At 38.6% G+C, this 24,254-nt stretch overlaps 1 protein-coding gene across 2 annotated transcripts in view; it reads left to right on the forward strand.

Moving 5' to 3' along the window:
* Positions 1–24,254, forward strand: part of CDH2 (cadherin 2) — a 117,816-nt gene that overhangs the window by 60,994 nt on the left and 32,568 nt on the right. For both annotated transcript variants that reach the window (XM_061448602.1, XM_061448603.1), the window contains 5 exons: positions 17,695–17,921; positions 19,764–19,910; positions 21,006–21,161; positions 22,676–22,820; positions 23,860–24,032. In XM_061448602.1, the coding sequence (XP_061304586.1) occupies positions 17,695–17,921; positions 19,764–19,910; positions 21,006–21,161; positions 22,676–22,820; positions 23,860–24,032 (848 nt within the window). The remainder of the gene's footprint in view (positions 1–17,694; positions 17,922–19,763; positions 19,911–21,005; positions 21,162–22,675; positions 22,821–23,859; positions 24,033–24,254) is intronic.

Raw genomic sequence — 24,254 nt, forward strand, 5'->3', positions numbered from 1 at the left:
TCTTATTTAAATTTTTTTAAGTAAGTTTTCTGTAGACTTGTAAGAACTTAAGGTTGATCTGATTTGACAGTTTAACTTACAACATTAACATGCTATGGCTACTTGATTCAGGCTTTTCAGGTCTTGCTTAAATTCACCCTAATATTGTGGAAGCCCTCCTTTAGTTGTTCAGTTGCACCATGAGTCATTTCCATGTGTATCAGTGGTTTTAGAAAATTGATGTGGGCATTGAGTTACATAATGATTAAGACCTTGAAACTATAATAAGTTTTAATCTACTGTGTGCTAACAAATTAATGTAAAATAGCACTCTGAGTTATTGCTCATAGTTGCATTTAATAATCACAATTTATAGTTTGTTAAATTTTTAATAATTTCAGTGTTTCATGTTAAATGAATATTTTCATTTTGAAAGGTGGATTGTTCCTTTCTGCAAATGGATCAGTATTAGCCAAAGTCACCTTCCTGTTCTTCAGAGAATGTAATATTTTACAGTTGACTTCAGTTTTAGGAGTTTTGACAAAAATTGCACTTTCTCCTCGATCAGAGCTTGGGGAAAGATAAAAAGATTGTTCAAGGTTATTACTGAAATTCCCTGTTGTCACTAGCTGTGTTGTAATTTCTCATTCAATGTGACAGTGGTGCATAAACTACATAATGGCCCATAAATAAGCTTTAAAAATCCATATTTCTGTTTTTATCATTAGTATGGCTGCTAGTGGGCACTGTCACTTAGCTTCTGCCAAGCTGTAAATAGAACTGTTTTGCAGCCATTTATTGCTTCCTTCAACTTGCCATGCAAATCTTTAGCCTGGGAGAGATTTTCCTCACGGGGAATTTGCATGGCATTGTGTTTTCCCGTAAAGATGAGGGCAAATTCTGTCTCAAATTATAAACCTTTGCAAAAGCAGCTTGCTAAATGCTGAGTGTTGGAGGCACTTGTTTGCCTGCTTTTTATTTACTTTTGGACTGGCATGTCTGATACTCTTTCTGGACGTGTGATGTGAAATAATCAGGGAGGGGGGAGAGGGAAAAAGGGAATATAAAAGCATGCCACACGTAGCATACTACTTGGCAAATGTGATAAAGGAACAGACCTAGGACTCGGCCTGATTTCCCTAGACACCAGTCAAGTACAAATGCTTTTATAGCTTTCACTGCCCAAGGCAAGCTGGAAAGAATTACCACCCCTCCTAGTCAAAAGCCACTCGCACAGTAAACAAAATAGTCACTAAACAATTTGCTGCCCTTGATACTTTGCTGACCTGTGTGACCCCTTGTCCTGCCTGTATGGCAGAGCTGCCCCTGCAGCAGTATCGCTGTAAAACTCAGTGCTACAGCAGTTCTCTGTCGTTTGATGTTGTGTGCCTGAGTATAAATTCCTTGTCTGAGGAGAGGCTGAGGTAGCATCTCTTGTCTGGAAAGGCAGAGGTCTGGAGCAATTAGGTGGAGTAGAAACTGCTTGGGGTGAGGTGCTTGCCCTGTGCTGTCTGGCACTGCCCAGCTCTGCCCTGGCAGCTGTAGCAGTGGATCCTCCTCACCTATCATCTTTCAGCCTCCGTTCTGCTTCTCCAGGAAAATGGTTTGACGAAGGAGGGGCATTCCTCAGGGTGATCCAGTAAAGTGGTATTATTACAGGCAGGGATAGACATTATGCCTCATTCCTGGCCTCCATTACTGGACATTTTTTATTTACCTTAGATCTTGGTTTATTGGAAGGTGTCACTGCCCATGCCAGAAGGGCTGGAACTAATTGATCTTCAAGGTGCCTTCCAGCCCAGACTATTCTATGATCTTGTGTTCTGTGGCAGATGCATTTGAAAGCCCCAAGAAGTCTGGGTTTTGTTTTTCTTTGCATTTATCATCCATAGTAAGGGAAGGAAATAGTCAGATTGTTACTATGTGTGCACAGTGTTTATAAGCAGATGAGAAATGTAGACTTGTCTATTGGTCCAGTAAATATAGTATTAAGTCAGGAAACATAAATATACCTTTTATAAACTTAATAAACTTCATTTTGGAAAGCAGCAGTGTTTTACAGGACAGCATTAAATAGTATCAAAAGTATGTTTAGTTTGAGGAGCCAGTCTAGTTCAAAGTGTTGACTAGGTATTGTATTTCAGGCTTGGATGAAAAAAGTAAAGAACAATGCCTTCTTTATTACATTAATTAAAATACACCATGTCTCACCCTCCTGCAGCTGATGACCACAACCAAGAAAAGTATGAAATATTAGTAGCAGTTTAAAAATAAAACCTGTTACCTGGCTGAAAAGACATTTAGGGAAAGATGGATCCTTCCAATTTTCCTCTAGAGAAATTGTATAGCTTTTTTGTTCTGAAGCATTCAGTTTTCCCTTCAGGTCAACAAGCACCACACAGGCTCAGGTACGCTTTTGACCTGATGAGGATACAAAGAGAGAACGGTCCAATTTGGCAAGAGAGGAAACATTTACGTGAATCATACGCTTTTTTTTTTTTAAATAGGAAGGCAAATATTTCTGTACATAGTTTATGTGGTGACAGGTTTTCAGGGCGGTGCTTTGAGAATCTTGCCTCTTTGTTAGAGTGGCTTTAAGAATGGTTTCTGAATCTCCTGTAAAGATAGCATGGGTTACGGCCATTCTTCATTCATTACTAAATTAGAGTATCTTGGGTTGTGACGGGGAGAATACATTTGACAGACTAGTGGAAAGAAGTGATGTGTCCCATGTTGTTAGATCCTGAAATACACTGTGAGGTAAACTGTCCCAAGAGAAGGAGATCTGTTTCCTAAGGCATTCCTGTTTGTCTTGGCTCTGCCACCCTGCATCAAGGTTTTGGGAAGACGATTTTGTTTACAGCCTTTGGAGCTAAGACTGTTTCAATCTCTCTGTATCTTTCCCGTTCAGGAGAATGATAGAAGAGATCTCACTGGCACCTAAGAGACAAGGAGATATGTATAAGTAGTATTGCCGTGAACAACGTGAACACATTTTACGGCAAAAGCCTCTTGGAGACATTTAGTTGAAAAATGTGAAGGCAGAGAATTGCCTTGTGTCATATGTAGAAAGCAAGTTTAAGAAAAGACATGGTGGAGACAGGTGTGTTAAGGAACAGGAAATTAATTAATACTAAAACAAGTTAATGCTGCAGTACATGGCAAAAGAAATGTATCTGGTCTGAAAGTAAGCTAAAATAAAAACAAAGCTATGCAGCTAAACATGAGCAGTTGAATGTGATTTGTAAATAGATTGAATGCAATTACTGATTTTTATCCTGAGGGCTTTTTGAGTACTACAGATAAATCACCATTGCGTGACTGAAATATTAGATATCTCAAGTTATTCTGTTTCCGTGGTCCTCAAAAAAAAAAAAAAAAAGTTGAATTGTGGAGTTGGAGACATCCAGCAACAAAGGAATGAAGGAAAAACCATGTGGGTTGGTGATACCAGTTTTCTAAAAATCTGTGTTATGTCTATAATGGGCAAAATACCAACAGTTGCACATTAAAAGTGACATCTCTGCATTTGTACAGAAAAAAGCACTGTAGTGAACTTTATCAAAATGTTAATTTCTAATGAAGAACAGCAGCTATGTCATGTGCTTCTGAGCCAAAAGTCGTGTTAATTTTACCCTAATGCCTTTCTTCATACCCAGGTTACTATATGTAATTCATTTGTGGCATCAGTTAATGTAATTTTTCTGATTTACGACGCTACTAAGCACTGAATCTGTTAAGAACTTCACATGAATATTATTTATTGTATGACATCATAGTGTGTTGTCTTTTGTAACATCCTTAAGTTATGTACACAGTATTGCAAGGATTATTGAAAAATAGACGTGAGTTCTAAATGGAGTTCAATTTTCAGTGGCTCTTTGCTTTGCCTTGGCAGCATATCAAAGCAAAGTAATAATGCCTTGGTGCCAGTATTTTAAAATGTAGCTCAGATGTTTAGTTTAAGGTCAGATCTGTTCCATTTCACTTGCTGCTTCCTCCTGCTGCTGGGAGAGGCTGCATTTAGTTTGCAGAAAACCCTTTCTCATGGGAAGGTGAGCTTTAGATACCTCGATCTGAGCCCTGAGATGCAGATCAAAATGCATCACTCATTTACCACAAGCATTGCCCAACTTAATAAGAGTTGTTCTGGATTCAGGGAGCTCGGCTGAGAAGGCTGATCAGATTGATCATATTGCTTGATAATCTATCTGATTACCTCATCAAAATGCCACACACCAACCATGTGGACTCTCTCCACTGGGCAGGAAGGTCTGTAGTACTGTCTCTGTGAGCAGCCTGTCCAAACAAAGCTTGAAAGACGTGTGATTCCACATGTGCTGGATAGTGCCTTTCGGACAACTCCCCTGCCTGTGTTTGCAGGCTGTCAGGCTGTATTCACTAGGAGCCTTGTCCTGAGGGCAAATGAACTTTAATATGAAATGAGGTAGGGTGATGTGGATAGGGGTCCATTCTTCAACTGCAGTGTGCACATTTTAATAGAAGGTAGATTGCAGTGAAGAATGCCTGCAGACAGCCTTGAGCCTTGGTTTTATTTTGGTTTGATTTTCAGCGTGCACGTGTGAGCGGGAATTTTGTGTTGATGTTTTTTTTTGTGTTGGGGTGGTTTGGCTTGGTCTGTTTTTATGCTTGTGATTTTTGGGGATGTGTTTTTTTTACTTCGGGTTTCTACTTCCTGGAACACAGCCCTAAACCCTAATGAAATAGATCCTAAAGAGCTTTGCAGAGTTTGTAATGCAGGATGTAGGCTGGCCAAACCTGCGTGCAGATGGCTGTCAGTTTCCTCAGACATAGGTGGGAGGAAAGAGTGGTTTTAGCTGCTGCTGATGAACATCAGACTCCCAACATCTGATGACAGGTTGCTATTTCACGCTCTACAGTTTTGTTTCAACAGAAATTCAGTATGTTGTCTCACTGAATGACTTCGTCTTCTCTCAATAGGTGAAACTATTGCATTTACGGACCAAAAGCGTTTTCAATATGTGTATGAAAACATGTCTTGGTTATAGTAAGTGTTTGAGATTTATCGGAGAGGAACCACACATCATGCACCAGGAAAGGAAAGAATTTTGTCATGAGTAACTTTCATAATAATTTAAATAGATCATGAATCTCCTTATCTTAGCTATCACAGGACAGCATTTCTATGATCTTTATACAGTATGTTCATGATAATGCTTATCCTATGGAAAAAAAATCTCTGCATCAGCAGTCACTACTGTAGGACACACTAGGTAGTATTTTCTGAAGTATATAGCAAGTATAGTATGGCTTTATTTATTCCCTTTGCAAACTGGCATTATTTTGGGGGAGAGGAAGTGAAAAGAGGTTTTGTTCTCATGAGTGAATGCCACAGGTGACTTTTTAAGGAATTCAAACATCTGAGGAAAATTGAGAGGAACACAGATGACAGCTGAAATAGCCATTGAAATGTTGCAATGTTAATTACAATTGGGCTTTTTCCACTCAAATTCCTTTTGGAAACAAGTATTTAGTATTCTGGTAAGCAGAGGAGGAATGCCTTCCTATTGGAGTAAGAGACTGCTTAGGTTTCTAAAGACAAATTTCATTTCATTTTTGTGATGAATTAATTCTGCAAGTTACTACCAAATGTGTCTGTTATCTGTGGTGGCTGGACCATGTTTGATTCATGCAAATGTTAGAGGTTATTACTATTTTCATGTGGTACCTAGGACTCTCACTCAGGGATCAGTCCCATTATACTGATTGCTGTAGGGATAATTCCCAGACAGTTTTTAATCTGGACCTTTGGAGGGTGATGCTGTGTAATCTTTACTAAGAAACTTAAGAGTGTCGTGACCAATAATGGAGAAATCAAGACTACATAGAGTACAATACCTCACTGCTTCTGAGCAAAATAGGTTTGACTCAGACAGTAATAGGTTAATTGCCACATCCAGAAATGAATCCTAATGATTCCCTTTAGGAGCCATTATCACATATGGGGTTTTCATTGTGATATTTATAACTGTAATCTTTTGTCTCGAAGCTCATGTAACTGTTCAACCCAACAAAAGGGTTCAGAAAGGTAATATCCTGCTCCCATCCTTAGGCTTTGCTAAAAGTAGAATCTTCAGTTCTAGTTCAATCAGTCAAACCCCTGCCATTTTCAGGCATTATTCCAATCTAACACAATTTGAATGTCAAGTGCCTTATGTTTTGCACTCCCAAGGCCCACAGGAAAGTCTAGACACCAAAAAAAAAAAAAGTGCTGCATTTATCATAGGAAGTGTATCTTGAAATACATCAGACAACCTGTTCTTTTTCTTTTGTGCTCTTCTGTGGCTGGACTGAGTTGCAGTTGTTAAATGACAGTGTGTTTAGTCAGGTCTGTGTCTGTCTGTTCCCACCTGGAATAAATAGCATAAATTTGCACAACATTGTCTTGGCATAAGATCCTAAAGTATGTCTTAATTTTGCAGTGGCTGTACTGAAAGTTGGCTCTTGAATGAAGTCTGTCTGTATCCCTCTCATTTGTCTGCATATTGTATCCAAGGGTTGTGGTGGTTTTTTTTTCTTTGCTGTATAAACCCAGGTACCATGTTGTGCTGCTGTCACGCTTCTCTGCGTTTTGTAAAGAAAACAGTTTCTATCAGTGTTTTTTCCTAACATAACACCTTTTTTTATTCCTGTCAATTTTGTTACTGTCAATTTAAGTGGATTATTTGAGCCTCTTAATTTTGTAATCACTAGACAAGATATGGTAAATGTTCTTGCAGGAAAGCAGTGTTGCTTGAATTTTAACTTAACCTGTGTCAGCTGTACACAAGTGACCACATGTTGGTCATTTTAAGGAGTTTGCAGCATGTAGTGCAGTCAGACATGAAACAAGGATACTGTTTCTGCTTGCAGCTAGTGTTTCTCTAGCTTACCAGGTAGACTTTACACTTACCAGGTAGACCTTACACAAAATAAAGTAGCAATTTGACAAGACTCATGTCTGAAGTCCTGACTCAGTAGGTCAGACCTTTCCTCTTTTGATACCTTTTGTGCTGTTAAGATTTGGTAACATTGCAACAATGGATGATTTTCATCTCATCCGGAATATGGTTTAGGTAATCAACAAAGAAGATAAAAGTAATTAAGTACTGTAATCTGTTAGTATTTACTAAGTGCCAGTCACTAAAAAGCACTGGATTTTTTTCTGATCACTGTACTTATGTAGCTCAAGAGGAAAAATATGTAAAATACATACTAATCATTCTTTGCTGTAGGACTGAATACAGCTTCAAGGTTTCACTATAATGAACTTTCGGGGTCAAGAGTATCGAATGATTCCCTGCATATTTCTAATTCATTTAAGCAGGATGGCTAATATTAGTAGCCCTTTGTTTTTAAGGTATCTACACACAGTTATTGCATCTAGGGGCAATGTGAGGTGTGTTTGAAGAGATGCTATAACAAGCTACTGAATGAACAGCCCAGGTGATAGAGGTACCTTCAGATATGTGAAATTAGGCATTTTCCTGCCAGTTCTCTTGGTACTTCCCTGTCGTAGTTTAAGCACAGGCCATAAATCAGAACCGCACAGGCCATAAATCAGAACCACGCAGTCTACCCCCCCCCCCCCCCCCCCCCCTTTCTTGCCCCTGCTCCCGGAGGGATGGGGAGGAGAATCGAAAAAGAATGTAACCCCACGGGTTGAGATAAGAACAGTCCAGTAACTAAGGTATAACACAAAACCACTACTGCTACCTTCAATAATAATAATGATAAAGGAAATAACAAGGGAAGAGTATACAATACCACACACCGACTGATACCTAGCCAGACCCAGCAGTGAACTAGCCCTTCCGGGTAGCTCCCAGTTACATCCTGAGCATGATGTGCTGTGGTATGGAATACCTCTTTGGCTAGTTTGGGTCAGGTGTCCTGTCTCTGCTTCCTCCTGGCTTCCCCTTCTCCCTGGCAGAGCATGAGGCTCAGAAAGTCCTTGGTCAGACTAAACGTTTGAGCAGTAACTAAAAATATCGGTGTTATCAGTGTTGTTCCCAGGCTGAAAGTCAAAAACACAGCACTGCACCAGCTAAGGAGAAAAATGGCTGCTACTGCTGAACCCAGGCCATTTCCCCTCTTAAATAATTAATGATTAGTTAGCACATCAACTTTTCCATTTTAGATTATAAAAGTGGTATATACAGGTAGAAGATACCCATTTAGAAGTTAATTTTTCACACACGGGTGTACTCCCTTATAATGAGGTGAACATATTGCTCTAACTAATTGAGACCTCTGCTTTGTAAGTCTACTGCGATCTGGCTGTGAAATACACTGTACTAGCCTGTGCCAGTCACCAAGTGCTTTTTTGATTTTTATGGTAAGATATTTGTGTTTAATAATATTAACCTAAGGTCTGACAAAACATTAAGCTGCCATGCCAGCTATTTTTCTGCCTGAGGCCTACTGATGGTTCATGTTCCAGTGATAGCAATAAAAGTCATAAATCCCAGGGATTATACTATCTAACACATCAGTGTAAATGCTGCTAGGCTGTCTCTGCTGTTCTTCCACACTGTTAACTGGTAGGTTTCTTGCCCTTTTTTGATAAAAAAAAGCACAGCATTCAAGCAAATAGGATATTTTTCCACCATTATCCATGTGCTAAGGCGATGAACAGCCTTGTATTATAGGGTGGTTCTGCTTTGAGATGGGCTGTGCCTGCCTTTTGCTGTGGGAATGCTGATGCAGCTGTATCCATGTCCAGCTCCACTGCCTGGAAGGTTCTTCAGGTTCTCCCTGGAGATAGCAGAATTTATCTTTTAGGAAAGAAGTGTCATGAAGAGCTGCCACAGTTCCTTGAGAGTGACTAATGACTTTTCAAAAGTCATTAAAAATATTTGCAGCTTTGGAAAACTAGTCCATAGTGTGCCCAAAATGGCTGGTAGGAGAGTGGCAAAAGCCGCCTTTGTTGGACAGACCAAACCAAGGAAGGAAGGAGAGAGAAAAAGCAACACTGGTAATCATAGAAGGTCATCACACTCAAATGTGCACTGATTTGTGAAGCTGAAGGGCAACTTCAAGGAAAACTGTTCCCTGTCCCCTTGCTGCATCTGTAGCCACATTGGAGGGACTGCAAAATGTATTCCCAAGAGATGGGTACTGTCCTGGTTTACACAGCGGAACAGAGAACATTAAATGGTCCCGCTTCAAGACACTGTTTTTTGAAATGGGAAGCAAGAGTCTTGGCAGGATCGCTGCCATTTTGTTGGAGCTGGGAATTTTTCTTTGTTGCAATGCAATGCAAATACAACATTTGCTTCTGCCTGAGCAGTCCTATAATTTAGTAAGAAAAACACCTAATATAATTTTATTGTATTTATTTTCGTTATAAGAAATGGCATACAGCATACAAGTGATACATGCATGCTTCTCCCTATGTTCTGTTGTTGTTCCTAAACCCCTCTTAGTGTGGGGGCTTAAGCTGCTGTGGAAAACTGCTGACCAGTTGTATTGGTGAAACAGATCATCAGCTCGTTTGAAAGTATGCACTGGTTTGATATTCAGCAAGTCCTGGCTCTTTACAGAAACTCCAGAAGCCTGCATTTTTATTTAATTAATTAGTTTATTTTTTAATTAAGACAGTCCTCCAGTGACAGGCTTTTTCTGCCTATATGTACTCGAAGCCTGAGCTGCAGACGGGGTTGTCAGCCTGAAATTAGTAAGGCTTTTGCACCTTTGCATTTCTGTCAGGAGCACAGTTGAAAGAGAGAGTCGGAAAAAATGGGAGTATTGGGGAATAAAGTAATTTGTTTTAAAAATCAAGAAAACAGAACACCTGGATAGAGAGGGAGGAGGAGGTATAAAGAAGAAAGAAGAGCTAGAAAAAAATGCAAAACCTGAAGCCTAGGAGTTTGAGCCAGGAATAGTTAGCAAAGAGACAATATAAAAGCATCTATTCTCAGTCTCCTTATTGCTAACAAGGGAGAAAAAAAAAAAAACAGAAGAAAAATAGAAAAGCTAACTTTTTTTTTGTTTTTTGTTTTCTAAAGATAGACTAAAAGGAAAAGTTGCTTATCCAGTTTTTACTAGGTATTTAAGTCATTACTGTAGCAATAAAACTGCCCTTTAATTGCTGCACTATAATTGTAGGTATTTGTTTCTTACACTGCTTAAGGTCACATAAAAATGAATAGAGGTAAAAATAGGTTTGAGTAAAGTGCCTGAATTTTGAAACTGTGTTTTCTGCTACCCATCTGCAGAGAAAGTACTTTCCCTTTAGTCTCCGGGTTTGACTGTTCAGTAGATATATTTTTTAATTACCAAATTGGATTTTAGCAGGTGTAGTCAGTTGATGCATTATGGGTATAAGAGATTAGTGTTTAATCCTTCTTTTTATTACTGTGTAGAATGGTATACTTGGGAAAGTATTAAAGGCGCATTGCATACTCCAGAGTACAGAAATGACATTTATTACTGAGTTTTCTTTCAGCTAGCATCATTTAGAAAAAAAGCTGGTGCAGAACTCTGCAGGGGCCTATAGGCTCATCCATAGTGAAACAGCCTTAAACAATACAGAGTGGAGGAATCCGGAAAGAAACCTTTTGTGTTTTAAAACAAAAGCAGTTGTCGAAATAGAAGTACTTCCCCTGCTTGAAGATGCTTATTCTCTTTTTCTGCATTTAATTTTTTTCTAAAATAAAGACAAAAGGGGTGTCAAAGCACAGAAGATCTTTGTGTCAGTGAGTGGTAGAGGCAAGGACTGAAAAGGGTCAGTGAATCAGATATAATTTGGACTCTATTTGAGATACCAGTCCTGTGTTTTGCTGATGGCTGGTATTCCCCTTCTGAAAAGCTGCAGAGGCATTTCTGTCGAATAGAAAGAACATTATCCCCATTTTCATTCTGGCACGCCTGTTACGACTTTGTTCTGTAAACAAAGAGGATTATGGGAACTGGGAACTAGATTGGCATTTTGTTAAAGAACTGTGTGAGTCTTTCACTGTGAATGCGGGAATCGGACAGTCTGGTGATAGTTACCTGTGAAAGAAAATACTTTAGAAATACATTTTAGTGTCTGAGTTAGTAGGGTTTGTGGGGCGGCGGTCTTCTAATGTAGGACAGAGTATGCACTGGGTGTTAATGTTTCCCAATTACACCCTGCAACAAAGTACTTGGAAAAAAAAATCAAAGTGTAGTTGTACAAATTAAGAATAAAAATATATGCTGCAAAAGTAAGGAGAAGGAGGCGTATGTCCACTGTTCTTCTGTTGTGTAGGCTGCCAGATTGCCTTAAATGTATGTTATTTTAGGAAACATGCATATTTGTCTATCTAGAACTAGCAGGCTGGGGAGTGGGGCAGGAAGCACTGCACTTAATGAGCATTAGTTGCAGTAACCAGCACAAATTATTTCTACCAGTATGTCATATAACTTTTCATACAACTTTATAGCTTTTCTGCAGGAGACTATTGGCTTAGCAGCATCATAATTTTACACAGAGTAAAATCTTGTATTAGTACAAGGTTTTACCTAATGCCTGCTGCAGATCACTCTGGCACTGCTTTCAGTTAATGAAATAACCGTAGAAGAGGAATTAAACTGTAAGTCTTGGGGATCACTTTTCCTTGTAATGATTGTTCTCCTAACTGAATAGACAAATGATTAAACAATACGTTATAATTTCCATGCAGTATGGAAATAGGGAAAGTTAAGCTGTTAGGAGTCAGATCATGAAGCGCCTAAAGTTGGTAAATAGCTTGAATGTATCCCCAGTTTTATTTCAGTTGAAACGTTTTGGTGTGACGCTTTCCCATCTTGTGGGCTTTGTAGCCTGGCTTTCTCTTGGCACCAGGCTGTAAAGCTTGCGAAGTCAAGTGAAAATGGCATGATATTTGTCCCTTAGTAAGTGGCAAAACTCCAGGTGGTTTTGTGTGACCTGCTGAAGTAGCCTTCTACTGTGCGTGGGCTGGCGTGGCAGAATGCAGAGCTCAGCACAAAGGCAGAGTTTTTCAAAAGCAATTACTGAATTAGCAGGCTTGCCTCTCGGAAAGTGGTAAGCAGCTGCCTTTTGACAGCCAGGCTTTCTTTTGAAGTGTGGCAGGTTGGTTGCTCCAGAAAGGCTCAAAATGAGGAGTGCTTTGGGATTTTTCTGGGTTGTTTGGAGTACAGGATAAACTACAGTGCATGGATAGAAAAGGAGGAAAGGGGATTAGAAAAAAGACTAAAACCTATTAGAAACAACACTGTGTATTAAAGTATCTCTAAAGGATACTGTGACAAATTGAATCATAATACAGGTAGGAAAATTATATTCTCTAAAATAACCTGATTATATTGCATATTTATTTTGCATTGGCAAATTTCTATAGCTAATTTTCTCAGCTTGCAGGTGACAACAGGACATTTTCATGGCTATAGACCACCCATGTATCAAAAAATCAAAAATTAAATAATGTTTTAAGCAGGTCTCAGGAAGTTCTAAAATCAGACCCATTTTAGAAGTGCTGGTGGTGGTGGAAGAGGCAAGTTAGACCATAGTTTAGTTTTGTGATTGTTATGGTCTACCATGATGTCAAAACCCCACTTTTCTTGAAGGTCATCTATAACTGTAGTAAAGGATGTCTCATGGGCATTTCACAACCCACTCCAGCAAACCATGAACTGAAATATGAGCATGTGCACTCTGTTGGTAGGCTTGGGAGATCACCTTACAGATAGAGAAGTATCCAGTCTGAATAACTAACTAATTTCTAAAGTAGTTATTTTTAAAAGTGTGTTTTAGTGTGGTTTTCTCCAGTTTCTCTCTCTGAAAAGTAGGGAGACTTGTTAAATACAGAATGTTCTTGGAGAAGGTAGTGTTGAGATATTAAGTATGCAGATAGCTAGACAGTTCAAGCAGAATGTTTCCATATAATTTCTCATTCTGTCAAACGTAAAAGTGGTACCTGATGAGTAGCTGTGTGTAAGCTACTTTCTTATTCTATGTATTTTATCTGCTGCAGAGTGATCCTGAGTGGATTAAATATACCTGGGTTTTCCGTTTTATGATGCACACTCTTCACTGTATTGCTGAAGTGCATATGTTGTTGGAATTTGCTGCAATTTCCATAATGTACTCTAAGTGAGTCTTCGTCTTGAGGTTGATGCTTAGGCATTGAGAATAGCTTTCAAGAGGTGTAATACCATTCCAGCAAATACACAGAAGGAAATACGCTTTTCTCTTTGTATGCGTGTAGATGTTATCTGGAAATAAATTGATATTTTCAAAATGCAGATATCCAGATGGCAAACTCAATGCAACTATCTCAGGATCAAAACAAGTACTGAAAATCCTGTATTAATATTCTATGTTGTACATGAATATGTTTATGAAAAAGTGATATTCATATATCATATCATTCTGGATGTCACATCCTTGGAAGTGTTCAAGGCCAAGTTGGATGGGGCTTTGAGCAACCTGGCCTAATAGAAGGTGTCCCTGCCTGTGGCAGGGATGTTGGAACTAGAGGATGATTAAGGTCCCTTCCAACCCAAACCATTCCATGACTGTGTGATTCTGTGCTCAGTCCTTGGGTCAAGTAATTCCAATGTTATTTGCCTAAGAGTAAAAGAGTAGAAGCAGGCTGTCAAAGGGTGAAAACCAACATGAGTAGCTGAAAAAGGGTCTTTACTGGCTGAGAAATGGTTCTAGGTAACAAGATTACTAGGAAGGTACATGGCTAGACCTGTATTTTATAGATACCATGAATCATTCATCTTGTTGAACCTGAGCATGAGTGGTGTAGCCCACCACTGCACTTTAAATGAATTTGCATGTTCTTAATGTTTTGTACACTACACACGTATGCATACACTGTAATTACTTCCATGCAAGAGTGTCAGCTTGAAAGCTTGCTTTAATACCAGAGAGCTGCAGATTTTCATTTTAGAATATTGTAGTCACAGAGGTCCTATTTTATTCTTTTTTTAGTAGATTATACTTGCCTTGTTTTTAAGACAAGAAAAGACTTACAAATTAGGATAATAATGGTCCTTTGTCTTAGTGCCTAATGTTTAATAATAATCTTAATACTAAATATGATTTTTCTTTGGTTTAAAGACCCTGTTTTTGTAAATCCTTGTGCACAGCCTTATTTTGAACACGCGAACTAATTGCATTTACTCCCATGCTGCATATTATTGCTTTGATATGAGTACAGATTCTCTTTAAAACCAAACTAGTTATATTTCAGATTATGATTAAATACTTCCTAGTGGTTTCAAATAATATACTCTTAAAAATCAGATACTATTCAGATGCTCAAAAGACAAATATTTATAAATCCATGAGTTGTTTTTACAGGTTATGAGATACACTGATCATTTATGCAGAGAATGTTCTTAAAAAGCAGTAAAATCAGATATTTGATTACTCTTTCTACCCTGTAAAGTGACTAAGATGCTGCATAGTGTATCTAGTTAACCTTTTTTTTTAAATGAAAAGAATCAATATGATTGATCTGTCAACACAAAGTGACTTTTGGAAAGCAGGCCTCCCTTTCCTGTGGTTGTTAGAGAATGGTTGGCATCAACAGTCATTATTCTCAGGGAGGGGAAGTCCTGTAGCATTTTTGCAAAAATCTTTACCTAAAACCTTACAGTCAGAAATCACTCTTTGTTCATACCAGTTGAACACTGAAAAATGAAGCGAAGTGATCTAAATCCAATTTACAAGACTGATAACTATGCAGTTGGGGGGGGGGAAGAGTAGCTACTGCACAACCTGTTCTCTGTCAAGGGAATTTAATTATAGATGGTTATACTTGAGTATAATTTGTTAATGTGTGCTCCTTGCAAAGGGAGAATAATTCTCACAAAGTATTGATAGTTTTCTACATTTTTACCAGGATACTGTCAAAGGAAAGGGATTTTCATTGAATTTCATAATATACAGTTGCCTGGAGGAAGAATATCAATGAAGTGGCTAGCAGGGTGTTTTTCCTTGTTATTGTGGGTTTTGTTTTTTTTTCCTACTGGATTTTATATGTAAGAAGATGGGGAAGGAAATCATCTTTATGAATTTTGAATATACCAAAAATGAATATATTACGGTACTGTGCAATAGCTCAAAAATACTTTTTTATAAAATACTGTTGTGAGGTCTTAGTCTTTCGGACCATAATGACTGTAATATTAATTCTAAATTTCATCTATTAAAAAAAACAGTAATTATCAGAGTTTAGATTAATATTCATTCTCTTTCCCACTCCCTACTTTTCAGAAGTACATCTGAGAAGAGCCAGAGGTGAATCTGGCTTGCTCTTCAGCCTTTTGGTCAAGGCACCCTTTGAAGAAGAGCTTTTGAGAGCAGCTGTAGCTGAGATGAGAGGTCAGCAGAGGCACAGAGCTATGGGTTATTATTGCTGGCTGTTTTTTTTCCTTAGTCTCTTAATGGGAGCTGTTTCCAAGAGTTTTGTTTGTGAACAGGGATGACGCTTGGAAAGGCTCAGCTTTCTCCATGCCTGGGGTATGGGTGGTCTGTGCCTCTGAACCCGAGTACCAGCAGCGCTGTTTGGTAGTCCAGTCGTTCTTAAATTAGTAGATGTAGTGACTTTTGAATAAACTCTTCTTGATACCTCTTTATTTTTGTGCTAAATTATACAAAATATCCTGCTCGAAAGTTTGGCTAATCAGAATTAGAGAATTAGGACTGTGGTAATGATTGTGGGTACTGGTAGCTGTCTTAACTAGTAGCTTTACATCCCTGGCTTAGAATCATGCATTTTCTCAGCTGGACGCTGTATTTCAGCGCGCAGTCGTGGTAAGCTGACTCACCCTGCAAGGCTTAAGTGTTGAAAAGAGTGGGACAGTCAACATCTGGGAGCTTGACCTATTTTCTTCTCCCACATGAACAGCAAGCCAGAGGTTCTGTTCACCTTCCTCCAGTCTTGCAGACTGGTAGTCTGTAGATCCATAGGAAAGGAAGTGAACTGTACTTTATGGAGAGGTAAGATGAACTTGAGGAGCAGTAGGGATTGCCTGGAGAGTAATATGTATGAAAACTTATGCAGAGGGTTGAGTATTCATTAGCATTTCAGTGAAGCACTCACTGCTAATGAGGAAGACCTGAGGCAGCACCTACAAGGAGGACCACAGGAAGGGCCCTGCTGGTGGTGTTTGAGCCTTTTACCCAGGCAGATTTATTCTCCTGGGTTCAGTGCTTTGTCTGCATGGGTTGCTCTTCTCCCCAGTGTGGGGATGGCATTTCATGGAAGCAGACCTTTAAACTCCGCAAGCCATCTGGAAAAAGCAGTATCCCTGCCCAGCCCCCAAGATCAGTATGAAGAAGGTTGATGTTCTGTTGTTTATTTGGAGAAATGCTCTACTTGCCTCATTTTTGCACATGATGGATGCTTTTAAAGTACAGTCATTTCTGTCAGGAGAGGGAAAACGGAGTATTCTGGATAACTGAAAGGGTGCAATATGGAAACAAATTTTATGTGTCACCCGAACATCAGTTCAGTCCTTGAAGTTCAAATAAAAATAGGTATGATTCTTCTTCTCAGTGCCTTCCTGGAAACAGTGCATTACAGGAGAAAGCATATGATGCATGACATTTAATAGTGAGTTTTCTTGAGAGAAGGACCTTTAGGTTTTGAAGCTAAATAGTTTGTGCATGGTTTAGCACAATATAAAAAAGTCCAATAACTGAAATGAAACACAAAGCCTCATTCCATCTTCATCTTCACTATGTGAATTTCAGCATGACCTTCATAATGATATTTTGCACTTCTGTTGCACATACAATCAAAATACTTCATAATGCTTTGGAAACACTATCATTGGTTATAAAAGCACACTATCATTTTTTACCTACTATTATTTGCAGTAACCCAGAAGGTAAGTAGTAGTGAAAGCAATTGGGTGAAGAAAGCTGCAACCTGTTTGTCAGTTCTGTTTTTAACTTCACATCATGGTCTGTACAATCGGTTTTACTGACTTCTTGTTCTGGTGTACATCTTTCAGGCAGGACAAAAGGAAGGAGTGGAGGAATTAAACAGTGGGTAGCTCATAAGTAGATGAAAGGATGTGTGGTACATGAAATAGCTTTATTTAAAAGAAAAAGATAATAAAATGAAGTTTTTAACTTCGATTTTCTCTGTGAGTAATTACTGCTGCCTCCATCTTGTAGATGAGGGTTGAGGAAACTCTGGCTCTGAGCTTGTGACATACCTGAGATGATACAGCTGGCTGAGCTGGGCATAGAAGTTAATCTCTTAACAGACTTTTGGGTTTCTGCTTTACCTGGGTTGGCAGGGAATCTGCTGGAAGCACAGTTGTGTTTATGATTAATGGTTACATTGTAATTAAATTTGTTTGTTTTAATGAATTGACTTGACTGGATCTTCCTGAGGCTTAAGGTGCAAATCCCTGCAGCCATTCCACTGGAAACTGACTGAAATGTAGCGAAGGGTGTGGAGGGAAGTGGTTTTCTTGCTCTGTTTATGTGTGTGTCCTTGGAAAGGAGACAGGCTAACTAGGGTTAAAATCTCTGCGTAGCACTCCACAGATGTCACTGTTATGTGAACTGACCCCTAAAGTACATGTCTTAACTCATAATTGCATGTGATTATAGTAGCAACAAGTTAAGCCTCTCTGCTTTTGAATCTTTGTTCTTAATGCATTTTATGTCACACTGAGTTCAAGGGGGCTGCTTTTTCATTTTTTGCTCTTCATTTTATGTCTGGCTTACAGTGAGGTTTCGAAGCTGTGATGGAAACAAAAAAATACACTTTGGAAGCAGTGAGCCAGAAGATTTCAGAGTAGGTGAAGATGGTGTGGTCTATGCAGAGCGAAGCTTTCAGCTTTCAGCAGAGCCCACAGAGTTCGTAGTGTCTGCTCAAGACAAGGAAACCCAGGAAGAATGGCAAATGAGAGTGAAGCTAACCCCTGAACCAACCTTCACAGGAGCTTCTGAAAAGGTAAAACAACTAAATGCAGCCTTTATAAATGTATTTCCACAAACAGGCCTGAAAATAGGGATCCGATTCTTTCTGTCATGCGCCTCTCTGTGAGGCGGTTTATTAAGGGACACCTAAAGCTGGAGCTTTAGTAATAACTCTTTTATAGTCTGTTATTTTGTAGCTTTGCTAAGGTATGCAAAGGCATGCCTGTTTAACTATACTGAATTATGTTTGAGCTTTTATATTTGTGTCCCTTTCTTTTTGTTGTTTGTATTTCTATTTCGTTTTAGATATATACCCAAATTTTGGACACAGTCATTTCTTTATTCTAATTTGCTTGGAAGTAGCAGAGTATTTATTCAAGTGGTTAAATATAATCACAAAATAAATAAATCTGTGTGAGAATCAGTCACGTTTATTAGATGGGAGCTGTAGATTCACAGCAATGGTAAGAAAGCATTTCAGGCAGGGAATATTTGCTTTGTCTTGTCCCTTCATAATCAAGTTAGACATTGTAAATTATTCATAATTCCAGCACTACTTGGTAAGGAAGATAGTCTCCCTCTGCTGGAAGCTGTTACAGGATAACCTCTATACTGTAACAAAAATCAGACCTAGCCACATACAGATAACAGTGCATTTACTTTAGGAAGACGGTATTAGGTCTACTGCCTTTTGGTGTTATACTACTTGCTACCTGCTGTTTCTTACCTTCTCTTATGAAGTTCTTGGTTTACAAATAAAGAATAAAATTTCTTCATAGATTAACATACCTGTAATAGGTACACATTAAAGATTTAAACATAATGTCAAAATAGTGTGGTTACACAAGACATTTTTCCTGAGAACACACTGGAGACCAAAGCTGTGTAATCCTCAGGATTTTTATTTGCTCACTTGTTGATTATTTTAAATCTGCTAAAGCACATTTTTAACACAGGAAATACAGTAATTTTGTCTGTGAAAGTCTATTAAAAGAACAGATGTTTAGTTATGCCAGGGCATGCCGTGTTCTTTCGAGAGATCCAGTTCAGGCATCCTTACCATCAGCAGAATGTAGAGTAGCAGAACCTGGACTTCGACTGAGCATCTGTTTTTATTCTGTGGCATACTTGATTAGATTTAAAAAAGAAAAAGGTTCTACCTTTGAAAAATTGGAAAGCGTTTTTGTCACCCTGTCTTCACCCTTAAGCAAGCTAGCAGGGCTGTATGTATGCTGGCATCCAAAGGATGGAATGACTGCAGATATAGGAGGGAATAGGAAAGGAATGTTGACACCCAGCAGAGATTAATGCCCAATGTGTAAAGTGGGTCATCTACTGCATCCATCATGGCTGACATAGGTTTAAAATAATTACAGCATTAATTCTAAGGGTTTTAATAGGGTCATAAATATTTGAGACATTCCTTACCAGTATGTATTAAACTCCTCTTGGAACTCCAAATTATATTTTAGCACACCCAGATCTAAATTTAATGTGCAGTAGCACATTACCTGAACTGAAGTTCTAGGTAATGAGAAATACATAAAGGCATACTATTAAATTCTGGAAAATATTAACTACTTTTCAGAAAATGCAGAATAGTTTGCACAGTAAAGCCATTCTACAAATGGCTTGTAATTCCATTTCTCCTCAAACTTGCATAAGGAAAAAAGGAGTTCTTAACATTTTGCAGTGCAGTTGTAAATAATACTGGTTATTTTCATACTGTGCTGTGAATGCAGATAAAACAATTCTAGGAACACAGAGGAAAGACAGCCTTTCGGTCAATTATATAATTGTATCTGAGCTGTTTTATGATACCTACTGGTAATTCTTCTTCTAACATGTACTTAATTTCATTTTGTACCTGGGAAAGGACCAAAAGAAAATTGAAGACATCATATTTCCATGGCAACAATACAAGCACAGCAGCCCTCTGAAGAGGCAGAAGAGAGACTGGGTTATTCCTCCAATCAACCTACCAGAAAATTCCAGAGGACCTTTTCCTCAGGAATTAGTTAGGGTAAGGAAGTTAATAGAAATGTGGTTTCAGTGTCCCTCAGAGAACTCTTGAGGAGATTTTGCATAAATGATGTCTTGTTCATTACACAAACATTTATCAGTCTTTTGTGTTGGTTTCTGTTGGAACTTCCACATATCAGGCTGGGCTGCCTTTGCTTGTTTTTTTAAGTTGTCCCTGTGCTCCTGTACTCATGGAAGGTGACCTTGGTTTGGGTGGTAATTGCTGTGATGACTTACTTAAGTGGTTAAGGAGGATCTCTGCTGGTTGAGGAGTTCTCCAGTCTCCTGTACTCGAGTTTTCCACCTGGGGGAGGATGTGGGGATGAGCAGGAGGAGGGGTGCACAAGGAGGCAGAAGGAAATGGGATCTGATGGGGTGAGGACACCAGCTGTTCCCCAGGGCCCTGCAGCAGAGGTGTGGCTGTTGCCCAAAGCCCAGCACAGGAGAGGACTTCCAGCCGTAGTACTGCCTGGTCAGTCAGATTGTTGGAACTTGGTAGACCATTAGCTCAAGTAGATAGGATGTGGTTTTTGCTCTGTTCTGTTGATGTGCAGGCTGGTGATTCACCTGCTCCTCACAGATGCACTGTCCTTTAATGTTTCCTTGGAAGATGGGGCCAAAGTTCAGTCTTTAAACAAAACCGGTGAGTTTCTGAAGGGCTATTTCCAGTGGCAGAAGAGAGTCTGTAGCTTTGGTCTGGGAAAATATGGGAGAAAAGGAAAAAAACAAGCAGACTTTTTCTTTCTTATAGTTTTATGTAGTTTTCTTGTAGTTTTATGATAGCATATGTTTTCTCTAGGATCTAAACAAATCTGTTTAAGGTAAGTATACTGAATTGTTTTGGTTTGATACAACTCATCCTCCTATGAGAAATAAGCAGGGATATTTTTATGTTCCCAAAAATTCATTGACCATCTTTCTGACAAAGAGTGTAATTGAAAACCTCAAACTTTATACTAATTTTGTCCAATTCCCAGAATAATTATTATTAGATGTTTAGCTTAAAGATGGAAAAAAAAAAGCTGCTGGTCTCAGCAGCAGTCCCATCCATTGCTTCTTTTTAGCTAATGTAAATGTTATCTTTTTTGACACATAGATTAGGTCTGATCGTGATAAAAGCCTCTCGCTACGGTACAGTGTGACTGGCCCAGGAGCTGACCAACCTCCAACAGGCATCTTCATCATCAACCCCATCTCAGGACAGCTGTCTGTGACAAAGCCTTTAGACCGGGAGCAGATTGCTTCTTTTCATGTAAGAGTTTAATTTACCATAAATCAGATTATCAAGTTGAAGATTAACATCTGCTTCAAACATGACTTGAGCAGCCAGCATTTTGTTTTCTGCGAGATGTGATTTGAAGAGTTTGTAGCAGATTTGTATTTGTTGTACTTACTAAAGCTAGCTCTTACTGTGTTTAAGCAGCTTAAATACATTAACATACATAAACAGTGATTACATGTGTTTAGATAAAGTAATTTTAAAAGATTGAAATACGGATACTGTAGCTTATGTTTCAAATCCAGGCCATTGATCACAGTCTCCACTGTATTGTATATTTTTCAAAAGTTTACTTTTAATTCAGCAACTTAAATCAGGGCGTGACTGCTATGAGAATTGCAGCTGCTGTGATTTGAGAAATGGATGGGAAGAATAACCTACCAATTTTCATTTTCAGGGGCAAATCTAAGCATTTTAATGGAATTTTAAAATATGTGTGTCAGCTTATGAAAATGATGTTCTTTGCTCTAAAGAAACTGACAAAGTAGACCACAGATTCCAGTATTAGTGGAAAAGGAAGTTTGAAGGAAGGGGGAGACCTAAAGTTGTTTCGGCTTTTGAGAGACCACACTGAAATCATTACAGAAGTTGTTCAGCTCCTAGAGAGCGTTCCCAGCATGTCGTGCATTAAAACACTCCTTGCCTTGCACTGCGGGAAGCCCTTAGAGTGCTACTCCCAAATGGAGGATGCAGCAGGAGTCATCTGTGGGGGAGGCAGAGTAAATGGTTCTTGCAAGAGAGCAGGAGCTCCAGCATTCCATAGGACCTTTACTGAGAATTTGGCATTGGCAATTCAAGATGTACTGACTTAGGAATTTACATTTATATGAGTAATTTCCAGAGTGGTGAGTTAATAATGCCTTCTTGCTTCTTTCTACTAGGTTTGAGTGTGTAGATATATATACACAGCCCTTTTTGACAATTGGGGCATTAAATTTAAGTGTCTCAGTATCTTTGAAACTCAGTCTGTAAACTTTAGCTTAATTTTAGCCTGGAATTTCATGTGTTTATTTGGCAGTGATTTATCAGAAACCCTAACCTGATGCTCAAGGTAACACAAATGTATTCTATATGCAGTTTCTATGCATTCATGTATGTTCAGTATACATAGTATCTGTAACAAAGTTTTGAAAATGATGCCAGTGTTCATTCCCTATGGATTTTTAGTAAGTTGCTAGCTGCTTAATATAAATCTGCTTTTTTAGAGTCTGTTTTCTAACAGTCATTATTAAAAATTATATATGACACTAGGCATTGGTATTAATCAAAATTGCAGGATTCAGAATAATTTTCAGCGAATCAAAGAAGTCAGTCTGCAACTTAGAAGTCTGAACAGCAGTTCCATTAGCAACCTGAAAACCTAAAAGGTCAATATGAGGGGACAGTGACAGAAAGCAAAATACTTGGAACTAAAAATGCCTGACCAGTATTTTGTCTATTTATGCCTGTATGTTGTGCAAATTCTAATACTTTAATTATTTTTGCAGCTGAGAGCACATGCAGTGGATGTAAATGGAAACCAGGTGGAAAATCCTATTGACATTGTTATTAATGTCATTGATATGAATGACAATAGACCTGAATTCTTACACCAGGTTTGGAATGGGACAGTCCCTGAAGGCTCAAAGCCAGGTAATACATGGGCTTTCAAGGCAGGGGGAAGTGTATGCGATATCACATTGAAGCTGATGAAGGGGGTGCCCTCAGATCGTGTAATATTTTGAATGATGTCTTTAATGTGATGAACAAAACCTCAGATACGATCTTATTATTTCACCTTTTTTTTTAATTCACTTTTTAACATGCTGGGCTTAATTTCCAAAAGAAGAAAGCATTATGTACATAAACAGAAGTAATATGACTTTTTAAGTTTCTGTTTTTGAAAGGTCTATTTATAATGCCACAGTTCTGATGTTCATGATAGCCTTTGACATTCAGTTAGTTGACAGGTCAGGGTATAGGAGACTGCTGAAATATCAGCCGAGCCAGTTCTAGTTTTGAATCTCAGAGGCTTTGGAAGTACTGGGATTTGAAATCAAACAGTTCCATCTGAATTCTTGAGAAAACCCTAAATGTTGTTCACATCTCATTAAAATCCTAATCACCTCAGACTAAAGTTTGCACTGTGGCTGAAACTGCTTTCTTGATTTGTCAGTAGTGCAAAATGAAATTTTTAGAAAGGTTAGCACAAGATATGTATTTTCTCAGTTTGCAGTGTTGACTTGGCATTTGAGATGTGTCTCAAAGACCTTTGAAAGGGTATTATTTACATTGATTTTCAGTCACTATCAGTATGTGCACCAATTCTGAACATTAAGTATATTTCCTTTGGCCCAATGAATAATGTTTTCATCTAAACATGAGAAGCTCTGTTGTTACAGAAATGTTATTTGTGGCAGAATTGTAGGATTTCATTGTTTATGGAGCTTCTTCAGTCATAAGCAAATCTGATATTACTGTAAACACAAAGTATTTTTATCTCTTCTTATGTATTTTAATTACTCTGTTGGTGAGTCTTGGGTTTAATCGGATTGTTTTAAGTAAGACAAGGAATGTGCAGAGTTTACCAAAAGAAATACATGCTTTGACCATTGCTTGTAAGTGATCTTGTGTAATCTGAGTAAGCTGTTTATGTTACATATATAACATCAATTATTTATCCTGCTGCTAGGAACCTATGTGATGACTGTTACTGCCATTGATGCTGATGATCCCAATGCACAGAATGGGATGCTGAGGTACAGAATCTTGTCACAGGCCCCAAGCAGCCCCTCTCCAAACATGTTTACAATCAACAATGAGACTGGTGACATTATCACCGTAGCAGCTGGGCTTGACAGAGAGGTAGGTCTTAATCTCATAGGCTGGTTTATACTTATTTTTGATAGTAACTTACAAATATTTCTCCCCCTTCCCAGTCTGAATTTTCTCTCTTTCTTTCCCCTGTTGGCACTGGCCATTGTCCTAGGCCAAGAGTATAAAATCCAAGAGAAGAGGAAATTAGGACAGGGATAAAAATTGGACCCACATGTTCTGTATGTGTAGTCACCCTTGGTTCCATGGGGT

The sequence above is a fragment of the Pezoporus flaviventris genome, unplaced genomic scaffold (genome assembly GCF_033815535.1).
Source record: "Pezoporus flaviventris isolate CSIRO_AGI_PZ_B2104156 unplaced genomic scaffold, CSIRO_AGI_Pfla_v1 ptg000007l, whole genome shotgun sequence".
Taxonomy (NCBI): Eukaryota; Metazoa; Chordata; class Aves; order Psittaciformes; family Psittacidae; genus Pezoporus; species Pezoporus flaviventris.